Here is a 13,015-nt window from a genome sequence, read left to right as displayed (position 1 = left end):
TTCGCATGGATTTCTTTTCGATGTATTGCGCTCAAGCTGTGAGAACCTTTTAGAACTCATACTTCGTTGACGCTCAGATTTGGATTGCGATTTGGAACCACGGTATACCATTTAATGCTAAGAACTCCACAGTATATTCTCAAACAGAATTCTCTGCCTTCTTTCATTGCTCAAATTCGTGTTCTTCCGTGTTTGCTACGGATGCTACCTGTATGACATATTTACTATAGGGTTGTTGCCATACGTGTCCGGAATTTTAGTGTTATATCTGCATCCTCCGAGGACACCTAAATATCCTTCTTTTGGGGAATTCGTCCTCCTTTACAGCTTCAAGAGCTAAGATAGTGGATAGATTCGAGTTAAAATGGCCATAAATGACGGTAAATGGGAAATTCGTCTTTCGAACAAAAGTGGTGACATTTTTTTAGTCAACCAACGTAAAGTCTGAAAGAATAACTTTCTTTCTGGAGAGAAGTCATTTTTTTGGTCAACCGACCACAAAGTCGGAAAAAAATTACCATTTTCAGTATTCTAACCTTGAAAATTTTGAAAAAGTGTCCTCATCTCCCCATTCCAAAATATGGTAAACCTAAGCAATAGAGTTTGTTTATTTGAAAATTCAGGTGTTACTAAACTCCGGAGTGTCGATTTAGGACTAAAACTAATAGTAGACAAGCCCTTAAAGCCAGGAACGTAGCTACCGCCTCAAAGCCCCAACAGGGTAAAGCTTGAAGTGGCGCAAAATGATGTCCTAAATCAACATAAAGACCATAATTTTTGGTAGATGTAGGCTAATTGAAATTTTTGTTTGTGATACGTGCGATTTACTATCACTATATATACCATCTTTCGCAAAAGTATTATTGATAATTATTCTGATTTAAAAAACACCCGCGATTTTTTTAAATAAGTCCAATTGATATCGCAATTATAATGAAACGGGATTTGAACTAGTGTCAGTAAAGACCGTTTGGATCCTTTGATCCAAGGTATTGGTTCTGAACTTGTAGTCTACAATGTATCGACAAAGCATTTTTAGTCTGTTGTGGCCCGTAAGTGGGCGCTGAGAAGTGTCTGGACTTTAGGCAACGAAAATATGCAATCTCAATAAGTATGTTGTTTGATTTCTGATAACCAGTTAATCATGCCGACCAATAAAATATTATATACAGTCGTATCCGCTCAATTCTTACACCATACCCGGACAACCGAAAAACCGCTTTCTTCGGATAAAGGGCTCGGGAACTGAACATAAATTGAATTTGCATGTAAAAATAATCCCGTTGATTTTAGCAATTATCTGCTTAATCCGGACACCGGTTCAAAATTCATGGGGTCAAGTTATGATGCTCACTGTAACAAAAGATGAATGAAAAGCCTCTTAGAGGTACAGAACTTTAATATACAATTGAATAGTATATTCATATTGAAATGAACCCGAATATTTTCGGCTGACACTCGTCAGGGGTAATCGATGGGATCTCCCTTGGGGCCTATTTTGGCTAACAGTTTCGTAGGATATTATGAGGGCGAGCTTCTCTCCCAGCGTGTGTCCCTCAAACCGTTATTGTACCGACGATAGACGATATTTTTGTCATATTTAGGAATGAGTTGGACTGTGATCAATTTCTCATTCAATAGGCGTTTTCAGGACTTCGATCACGTGACTAGATATGCATAGCAACCACAAATTGGTTAGCAAGCTACTTTCTCGCGCACCTGTTTCAGTGCCAAATATCGCATAGTGTACTGTTGATTTCTGGTTGTAAACGTTTCGGAAATTTGTTGTAGAAGTCATCAGAGATTCACCTATGCTAGATGTCAATCCTGTACAAAGCATTTAGAATGATATCGTCAGAATTACGCAGAAATCCGTCGGTAACGTAGTCGTATTACGGTACTAAACTCTGATCATATGTACTTAAATTTATGCATTTGAAGTGAAGCGATTGGCTTATATTCTGGTAAGAGTATTTGTTAGTTCAAACAGTACTATTTGTCTGTTGTGGAGCCTGATTTTGGATGGGGGATATGACTGCAGCAGCCGGGACCCGCAAGGATCAGGATATACTGTCTGCTGGCGTGCTGCTATAAAACAAATGTCGCTGAACACATCGGAAGTATCTTTTGGGAGAACCTGCCATCAGGCCTAAGCATCATCATCATCATCATTGGTTTATTAGCAATTTTATCAGTTCAATACACCACAAAAAATGCGATACAATGAATAGACAGGAAGATGTCGAAGCGACTTGGATTTGTCAATGGGATCAGACACCCACCTTGGCCTAGGAGTAGTAAAGAGGAGGCATGTACACTGAATGAAAGTAAAGAATATAGTATAGAAAAAGTAAGCGACCAGAATAGGGCGGCATGTCATGGGACGCGAGATCGATAGGTCAATCGCGGTCCGGTAATCTTGAGGATGCACTGTATTTCAGTAAAGCAGTGCACTTTATTGTTGCCTTATACAATGCCGAATTTATTAGCACTACTTCGCAACTGCGATTGAAGTGGATTTGGCAAATCACGCGCGATTTTGATAAATAGTTGATGTCACATATGTGCGCTATTTAGCGAACTAAGGTAAGTAACTATCAAATAACTCTTAGAGCAGTTCAAACGCAGTGACAAGATCGGTCATCCTATACCCAGAGGTGGTCAACGTGGTCATTGTTGGGAACCGAGTAGAAGTAATGCCTTAATTTATACTCAAGTACAAGTAGCACTAATTACTTCCAGGACATGTCCAAAGTACTTCAAGTGGAAGTAGAAATGAATTTCTGAAAAGTAGTCAAGAAATTCGTTACATGAAGTAGATTTGGTTGAGGGTCACTTAGTTTTAGAAATTGATGCCATGTGACAACGGTAAACATTGCATGTTGCATCTTCTTGATCCACGCAAAAAGGTGATGACACCACAAATAGGTGCAATTTTCAAAAATTAATTTAGTTACCGTGGTACTGGGGCTATTTTGCCCAGTTGTTATGACAACCTCACGCTTGAAGGGGATGCAATCATGCGCCAAAGCTATACTTTCTAGTTGCCAAAATCCCAAACCTGACAAAAAAATACTACCTAAAAATTGTCAAGTAGAAGTGGAAGTAGCCTAAACTCATAATGACGCTATCACTCAGGTAAAATAGTACTTCGTTGCTGACCCCCTCTGTGTATTGGTTCAACCAACTCAGAAACATCCTCTAAAGACGACGAACATTGTTTCTTTTGCATTGACTCCGTAATATTCTGAACTTATGATATTGTTTGATTCATTGAATTTACAAATAAACTTGCAAAGAAGTGCACTTTATTATTAATTTTTGTGCATTCCATACCCAGAGCATAAGAAATAGTTGAAGAAAAATGCATGTTAACATTATCAAGTTCAATAACTGCCGAGACTCTTATGCCTATGTATTTTCCTCTACCTCCATAGCCACTTGTCTAGACATACTCATAGCATCCACGGAAGAGCGCTTGTCTTGCTGTACACAAATGAAATATCATTTTGAAAGCAGACATCAACATCGGGAAAGAAGTTCAGGACAGTTAGTCAGTGGTAAGATCATCTGCTGACATTTTCTGTTGGCATGAAACGACGCCGCCTCCTACCGCATGACCGAATTTTATGTGGTGATAATAATTGGCTCCAGGCTGAATTCTTGACGAGGGCATCATCAATTTCTTAGTTGCCTGTGTTCGGCTCTCTTGGGATAATCCATCAGATCATTAATTCGTATACATGTGGTATAGCCATGTCTTGAAACTCAAGATATTTGCACTGTGCCATAGAGTGAAGTAATCCAATCCAGGCAATCATAGTCAAGTAATCCAGGCCTCGGGACAGTTTGTTGCACCCTCAATTGGAGCTGATGATCATTTTTCTTTGGGTGGTGGCACTTAGCAGCATGACAGAATGATCAATAACTTGTAATATAGGTGTAGAGCTCTCAATATTTTGAATTGTTTATTAACTGAGAAGCCATACAATAGCATATGGTGTTTAATATATATATGGTATGCAGCACATTGCATGAATTCATAACACATCAACGTACTGGCACTGGTAGTCATTGTCTATAGGCTTAAAAATAGCAGTATATCCTATATATATTGCAATCGATATCAATCATCAAAATGCTGCAATGATTACCAACTACCACTACAATACAACTATAGTATAGTATACTATCCACACCTAACTTAATGCTGCAATAAATATCACGCAGTCAATGTCCTGCAATGTCGAATTTTGTGTCATAAAATCATAGTTGACTACCAAATAACGGCTAAAATGTCGATCATTTTGACGCAAGGAGTTTACATAGTTCATGAATCAAAGACATCCAACATATTTGAATCCTTGCGCATTTCCATGACACTTGCGTGTTATATAAAACGTTTACAGCCCGAAAACGATGTATCCGAAATACGGCTACGTTAACGAGGGATTTCTGCGTAATTCTGACGATATCATTCTATGTGCTTTGTACAGGATTGACATCTAGCATAGGTAAATCTCTGATGACTTCTACAACAAATTTCCGAAACGTTTACAACCAGAAATCAACAGTACACTATGCGATATTTAGCCCTGAAGCAGGTGCGCGAGAAAGTAGCTTGCTAACCAATTTGTGGTTGCTATGCGTATCTAGTCACGTGATCGAAGTCCTGCAAATGGCTTATTGATTTCAGCGGTCAATAAGTGTTACGACACAGTGAAGACCAAACGTGATTTTCACGACAACGCATCTGCTCCCTGCAACAGGTAAAGTATTGCTTCCCGCACTTCAAGAAAGTAATTTAGTTCACGAATTTAAGTGTCACTGTGATTGGGGCTATGTGGGAAGAACGTCAAAGCGCTTTCAGGAACGCATAAATCAGCATGTACCTAGATTAATTAGGACTCGCTCGGTGAAAAGCTCACCCTTAACTCATCCGCTCAATATTGATGCAGAACAATCAAAGGCTATAAATTCTGCAATTGGCAAACACTTGTTTGATAATCCCGCCTGTGCGAAAAATTATCGAGACGACAGATCTCGCATGCTCGGAAAGGGTCGCTCACACTTTCATTTGTGTGCCTTGGAGTCAACTTTTATCAAAATACACCAAGGATGTGTCAACAAAAAGAGTTCGTGTATCATCTAAAAATAGTACATTGAACGCTCTCGTATTCGACATTTCGTGCTGCTGACGTCATATTTTGTGTCACGATTGTTGATATACGCTGTTCTTTTGAATTCGCTACTAGTTGCTGACGATTATCCCTGACAAGTATCAGCCGAAAATATTCGGGTTCATTTCAATATGAATATAATATTCAAAAGATGAATGATATTATAGGTAAACAATGACGATCTATGCAATAACGTCAAACTACAATGAAATCACATAGGGTCGAGCCAACTTAGTATAGTCGCTTTTACTTCGGTATAATTGCGTTCATCTTATAACGAAGCGGCACTGAAGACAAAACACACCATTTCAGATCTTGCTACCCGACTTAGTACTGTATTCGAAGAATTACTGCACTATTTCGATCATATGGGTGTGTTGCACAGTAATACAGTAGACAGTATTTGTTCAATCCTTTTGGTATCGAAATAAAAGAAACCTGAAATTACAATTAATATGCGTTTTATGCGATCAGTGCCAATTACTGCAGCGGGGCCAATAGTACAGCTGCAATAATTTATCACGCAACAGTCCATTATTATTAATATGTTGTCTGACTTGTCGGAATTGAGCGGGGTCAACTGTATTGCAGTATTCCAGGTCTCGAGTGAAATTTTGAACAGTATGTCTCCATACAGCATATTAGTACAAGACGGGCTTGCGAAGTACAGGAAATGTTACAACTATCCTATCTATACCTTGGTCTAGTAGACAACGAAACACTAGCATTTGACAATCGCTTTACGCCGCTTAAGACAGCAGCGCCAGCCGGTACAGTTTATTGGTAAGTTGTTTTTAAACTAAGAGTTAGACAATCAATGTTTTCATCGAACATAAGTTCTCCAGCACCTCACATATAACAGCGAAAATGATGGCATATCGACTTGAGGTCATTATCAATCGCTCGATGGAAAAATAATATTTTCAATAGTTCATTAATAACCGCGCGAAGACTGTGACGTATATTACTTACCTTCAGAAACTGTTATATTGATCATTCGTAGATCTGAATGAGAGTTGAACGAAATTTGATGTTATTATGTCACTGGAGCAAACATGCCCCTATCTATTGACTTAAGTTCTTAAGACACAGGTCGATACCGTTTTTCCAGAAGCATGCATTTATATCGGTGGGCCCAATCAGATGTGTTTCGGGTCGGATAATCGTGACCGTGATGGGAGGAGCGATCGATTTCAAACGAACCATTACATCAAAATAAAATAAAACCGTATAGACAATATTGAACTCATCCATCTTCATACACTGGAAGTGGCTATGGTTGAAACTACTTTCAGACGAACTAACTTATTAAAGTGTTCTGATTGCCATTGATTCTAGTAACACGTCTGTGTATCGTGGTGGTGAAACTAAGTAGCTTATGCCCCTTTTTCACATTTAGGGATCCAATTTGAAAATTTGTAAAATATCAAACTTTAGTAGTTTTTTCATTTGTATATATCCTGGCCGTGTTTTTGTTTATCACGTATTTTCAAATTTAAGCATGGTCAAGATAAAGACGGAAAAACAATGACAACTTTACATTTTTGTGGTTTTCTCAAAATATGTACAATGGATGCTAGCTACGATATATTCAGCAACAGCTACTTCGAGTATAGCGTCGAAAATAAACAATACCTTTCATTTTCAGAATGAGTCTACTGTAGGTAATTGTTTGATTAGCGAGTATGCACTGACCTGCTTGTAACCGTGCTTGTGAAACGACGCAAAATACCAAAGTGGCGATAACACCCAGCATCGTGAATACGATTGCGCAACACATCAACACTACGTGTTTCGATGACAGAACGGTCGGCACTGGGTCTTCTCTAATTTTCTTGGGCGGTGAGTCTATCGAGAAATTGTAATCAAATGAAGTATACGAAGTTGTATTTTAGCTTTGGTAATGTCATCGTTTTCTCAACACGGTGGACGTGGGCTATACTGTCATTATATCAAATTTGTTCCCTATCAAAATTGAGAAAGTGGTATTTTAGATTGCAGAAGTTAAGCATTTGTGCCCGTATGACGGTATACTCTTGCATCTCGTCCCAGTTATAATTGGTTTGTTATCGGTAACATTTCTGTTGAATCTATTTCGTAATCCATTTAACTATAATATTGCATGCAACGGATGACATATTTCGGATATTTGCTATTCCAGACAAGAGGACTCTGACATTGGCTGTATATTATGGCCACCAACATGTGACCCGCGAGGTCATATTTTGCGGCCCGCGACCTGATTTGAGATTTCGGAAGAACGCTAAGTAAAGCATTTTCGAATGCTGAAATTTAATTCAGTTTTAGAAATTTGTTGTTATTTTTGTTTCAAAATAAACTGTTCTCTTGTGCCCAACATCAATAGGCAACTCTTCAATAGCTGAAGCGGCTTTGGGGATGGCAACAGCATTTGATCGAGGAAGAATCAGCTGACATGAATTGTCATTGGGCAATGGGCATAGGCCTACTGCCTTGCCTTGTAATGGTCCAAAGACTGCCAAGACGGATACGCTTAGTAAACGACATTGGGCTTTCTTTACGAGGTGATAGTCGTTCATCTAGGACCGTGTCTTGCTAGCCCCAATATCGATTCCGTAGTTGCTGAAAGACGTTACCAGTAATGCAAGGTATCGTACACAACTTTAATATCGAGAAAAAAATGAGAGTAACGTTCATGATTTTTTGCCGTATATCTATTTATTTACTAAAATAATACTGCTTTTGTAGTAACTATGCCCATTGCCTATGATAGAGTCAGAGAGCACAACCTTGTTCTGATGTAATTTTTTTTTAAACGTGGTGGCTAAACTGTGTGGTTTATTTTATATCGATATTTAATTCATGTGGCCTGTAGCCTCTGCGAAATTTGAAATGTGGATCGCAACCATTTTTGATTTAGATATAGAGTGTAAATATTGATTTGGCTTTGTTTTTATTCGATTGAATATTTGACATTGCGAGATATGAAAACGTTGATTTAGTCACTACAGTTGCTGAGTTGCTTACATATTGTTCGAATTACAACTTCAAATGATGATATACAGCGCTGGCGTCAGCGGAATGCTCACTCTTCATTGTTCTGTAGGAAGTGCCTATTACTAGCGCTGTGCAAAATCGAGTGCCTGAGTGATTCGATTCCGAATCACGTATTATTCTTCGAGTCGAGTATTCGAGTATCTCTCATTATGACGTAATAACAGTATATAAGATGTCAAGGTTCAAATATGTACCTTTATGCCATCACAAAGAATATAAGGCCTGTTATCCATCACATTAAAGATACTTTGGTATTATTTCTACCCTACCGAGTACATTTCACTTTGTGACAATGTTGTGGAAAGATCGTTCGTAGCTTTTTACTATGTTCATATGTTGCGATACGGCCGATCCTGGCTTCAGGGCCTCCACAGTGGAAAATAGTAGCAAAACCATAATTCCCATCGATAAAATACCTTTCAGTGGCGAGGAGCGTATAATTTAAGTACCCGAAAAAATCGTTTTTTTCTAATCGACTCGAATCATTAAAATAATTGCTCGATTCAGATTCGAGTACTCGAATCATTGTGCCCATTACCCTACCTATTAGTTATCAATAAGGCGATGTTTAAAACGTGTCAAAAACAGTCAGAATTAGGTCAAAATTGTAGCGTTAGGTCAAAAAACGTCAAAATTCTTTACAAAGTTATAACTTTTTTGTGACCTGCATTTCGTTTGTATCATAGATTTTGCACTGTTGGTGAACTTATCATTTGACATATGACAGCTTGTAGCCTACTTTGTAGGCCTGCCGTGTAGACGACCCATTGTCTGCTCATTATCAATCATAAACATTAAAATGAAACAAATAGGATGACATGGCGTTATGCTCAACGTGCCGCAATATCTCAACTGAAGCAAGACTGCGTTTGCACTGTGCTTTGCATGGTTCTTATATGAAGAAGCGCAAGATGAAAAATTGTGATGTAGACACTATCGCCAGAACTTCTGCTGTTGAACGTTCCTTCTCCGTTCTTGGCCAGCTACTTAGTAAGGACAGACACTTTCTACCCGAGAATGTAGGAAAGTCTCTTTCGTCGTACTACAATTTTTTTAGTAATTTTTAACGTAAGGTAATTACTGGAATTCTTTATATGGCCAGATTTCGTTGAAATAAAGTTTTTTCATGTGAAAATTTGTCAGTTTTTGTGACAAAAAAGTTTTTTTTTCAGGCCAAACTACCTCGTAAGAACAGACAGTTCCAACCAAAAATGAAGAAAGTACAGTGCAATTCCAACATTATGTGCGAAACACCTAATTTGCATACGTTAGGTCACACTTGGTCAAAATTAGGATTTCGAAGGTGAAAAATTGTAAACATTTTTATTTTTTAGGTCAAAATCTTTCGTTTTTTACCTAAAAAGAAATCGCCCACTTATCACAGTAAAACTCGGGAGTAGGCAAAAAAAGCATATGAATCATACCCTTTATAACAGCACTGAATCAATAATGTCCGTATGGTCAGGCAGGGATATTAGAAAAGTTGTTGAATATGGGGGCTATCCGCTATTTGCTGATACTGGTATTCTACATTGGGTGTCCATTTACTGAGCCAGCTATTCACGCCTAGAAAAATTTCTCTAATTATTGATTGAATTGGTCAATATGATCGGGAATTGAATATATATTGATATCAATTTCTATCCTCTCTCTGCTCACGTAAAAAACATGTACCGGTAGAGCTGAGTGATGTGTGATTGAAAAGGTAGGACCCCTCAATAATGATTATGCATCTTCGGGCGTATACCCGTTGGCAGGAACGAAACGTCACTTCGTTAGGCCCCCCGAAAAAACTTGGGTCTTGGGCTCCCATAGGGTGATAAACCGACCGCCCCCCCATCACGTTGTTCGCTTTTGCCCCGAAATCAGCTGTACTGTTTAGCGAGCCAGTACGAAACGCGAAAATTTCGATAATTCCCGATAAAATCGGTCAATAAGATTGCAATTGCATATATATTGCTATCCATTTCTTGTCCTTTCTGCTCACGTTACCAGATTTACCGGTAGAGCTGAGCGAGGTGCAATGTTCCATCCAACCTGCGCGCGTGCGCAGTGCTGACACAGAAAGTCTACGTTGCGCACAACAAATCCGAAGTTACGACCTTTTTTTAGTCGTTACGCACTGTTGCCCAAGGGTCTGCGCAGTGAGTTGGTGAGTGTGCGCAGACTCGTCAAAACGTAGAGGGAACATTGTGAGGTGTATGTTTGTTTGTTTTGGGATATTCATGGTGTTTGTCGACTACTATGGTCATTTACACCAGGCCGATATTCTTCTTATTTTCTGTAGCTGCCGACCTATAGCACGATCCACGTCTAGGCTTTTGCAAGACACCGCTGACGCGGATGAGGCGGCGAGGAGGAGCCTAGGTATACCTTCAACACTTCGATATCGGAATTCGGAAGTCGACCTCGGTCGGACTCGAACCCGCATCCATTGGTGTTGCAGCCGCGGTTTATACCACCGCGCTATCTCGCCACAGATGATTGTGAGGTGTCTTGGAAATTGCAGGGCCCGTAACTAATAATTAAAGATATGCGGGCGGGCGGACCCGTTGGCATGACTGCGTTGCATGATGTTATTTCGTGACCTCCTGTCTGCTATATCAAAAAATATAGAATCGCCCAACAGGGATATCTAGTTCTGTGTATCCCTTTCGCCCAATCGTACTAAACTAAAAGACGCACACGATTTCAAATTGGTATTTTTTTACTGGCATATAATTTTTCCCAGTCAGATGGAATTCGTCTTCTGAGGTTCAGATTGCCAAGACAGAAACATTCCGTGACAGTCATTGGACAATTAAACCTATATGTCTTTTGTATGCTATATATAACGAAGTTTTCGTTGTTAATTCGCTCTGAATACTGATTAAGGATATATCCTACTACCACATCATCTACTGCGAAGCCATTTCTCTCCAGCGCCCCCCATATCGCCCCCCTGAGCCCAGCGCCCCCCATATCGCCCCCTGAGCGTTTCCGCCCCCTTCAAAATCGCCAGCGCCCCCTGGGGGGGGAGGGGGGCGCTGGAGGGAAGGTTAAGAACCACTGGTGTAAACAGTATGATACATGCACACACGTTTGGCGCGAGCATATTACTTATGGGTCGTTATCTGTAGTTCGGGGAACCGAGTGGCGAAGTTGGTTAAGCACCAGCGTCACGACACCAATGGCAGTTGTTCTATGTGTGGATCTATGTGTCGGAGGTTTCTCTGGGCCCCTCATCGCCGACCTCACTGCAGTTGCAGTCTATTGAAAAAGCCCAGATTATTATTGAAATTTCAAAGCAACGACAACGATGGGGACGCGTGGGAGCGAGAGAGACCGTCTGAGTGAGAGAAAGAGTGGAAGTCGTCGTCCTCAACAATACAAAAGGCAAAGAATTATGAACTTTACAAATATTCGTGTCGTGGCGCACAAAGCCTGAAAAAGGCGATAAGCGCCACTGTAAATGTGCCATTAATAATAATAATAATAATAATCTGTAGTTCGCGTGACGCAGTATTTCACGGTGCAGTATTTGACTATACTTCGATTGGATCAGACTTGGACAACTAGATAGTTCTAGTAGTCTACTTTCACTAAATTAGAGCAAAATGCCAGTAATCTAATTCTAATCTAATTTGGAATAGCTGAAAATTTTCTGGTTGTCCAAGTATATGCTTGGACAACTAGATAATTCTAGTTGTCTAATTTGACTAAATTAGAGCAAACTTCCGGTAATCTAATTCTAATCTAATTTGGAAAAGCTGAAAATTTTCTAGTTGTCCAAGTCTGGATTGGATATCGATATAAATCGTTCGAAAAGATTCCTATACGTTTCTATAGTCTTGACCAGTGATTCCCAACCGCGGCCCCCAGCTAACTTTTTTGCAGCCCCTACAAGAATATTGAGAAATCGATTTATAACATAAAATTAACTTTATATGTATAAAATACTCTTGCTTGGCTTGGGGTGTGGAGTTTTAAATAAGGATTGCAGGAAAGTTGTGAGTAGAGTGCTAAGGTTACGTCACTGCTGTTTCAATGCAATGTGCCCTAACTTTCCAGTTGAACGACCAGTCGCTATGGATATAGGTATCGATAACTAATCTACGGATAGATCCACTTTAACGGAGTATATTGGTATAACGCCATTTTAAATAATATTCAATAAGGAGTTGGTAAACCTTACGTAATTATCTGAACTGAAACCCGATAAGACCTTTGTGAGTCATATATTTTGTCGTGTGAACGTAGATAACAATTGGTGCATGTACTCTCTCGTGGCTATGAGAGACGGTCATTCAATTCATGATATTTCGCTGATTCGGAAGTCCGTAGCATTGTCGTACGTAATTCAATAAAGTTACAAGTCGTGGAGACAGAAACAAAATATATTCGTCAGTGTGATCCATCGAATACGTGTGTAATAGACAGGTCGTGGTACGTCAGCCAACAAGGCCGTACGGCGCGGTTACGCCGGTCCGTCAAAGGAAGAAACACGCAGCGAATTGTAAACGCAGCCTTCTGGAGTCAATTATACAATTATACAACTACAAACATTCGCTCTGCGTTATATCCACAACATGTGACTCACGGTAGAATACGCTGAGAGGCGCACCGCTGAGCTGGATAAAAGAAGTTTAATTCGCAGTCCTATAGCTTGCGACTCAAGCGTCCGAATAATTTGGTATGTCTGGTCTGTATGGAAAGCTAGCGCCTCACTGATTCCAAAAATACGAATTGAAATATCGCCAGGGCAATACAACTACTTCGAAATAGCCGCCAAAGGTCGATCGTTCTGAACAATGGGGCGC

General features: G+C 39.7%; 1 protein-coding gene and 1 long non-coding RNA gene across 6 annotated transcripts in view; one reads left to right on the top strand and one right to left on the bottom strand.

Moving 5' to 3' along the window:
- The window catches only part of LOC145438137 (uncharacterized), a 175,630-nt gene that overhangs the window by 116,979 nt on the left and 45,636 nt on the right, over positions 1-13,015 (bottom strand). For all 5 annotated transcript variants that reach the window (XM_080315510.1, XM_080315511.1, XM_080315514.1 and 2 more), the window contains 2 exons: positions 6,876-7,028; positions 6,153-6,185 (listed from right to left, as the gene is read on the bottom strand). In XM_080315510.1, coding sequence (XP_080171636.1) covers positions 6,153-6,185; positions 6,876-7,028 — 186 coding nt within the window. The remainder of the gene's footprint in view (positions 1-6,152; positions 6,186-6,875; positions 7,029-13,015) is intronic.
- Positions 1-13,015, top strand: part of LOC145438166 (uncharacterized) — a 357,286-nt gene that overhangs the window by 306,781 nt on the left and 37,490 nt on the right. The gene's annotated exons all lie outside the window — the stretch shown is intronic.

The sequence above is a fragment of the Botryllus schlosseri genome, chromosome 4, assembly GCF_051294905.1.
Source record: "Botryllus schlosseri isolate E-star chromosome 4, Bs_hap1, whole genome shotgun sequence".
NCBI classification, from domain to species: domain Eukaryota; kingdom Metazoa; phylum Chordata; class Ascidiacea; order Stolidobranchia; family Styelidae; genus Botryllus; species Botryllus schlosseri.
The sequence above is the reverse complement of the archived record's forward strand: the minus strand, read 5'-3'. Positions and strand labels throughout refer to the sequence as shown.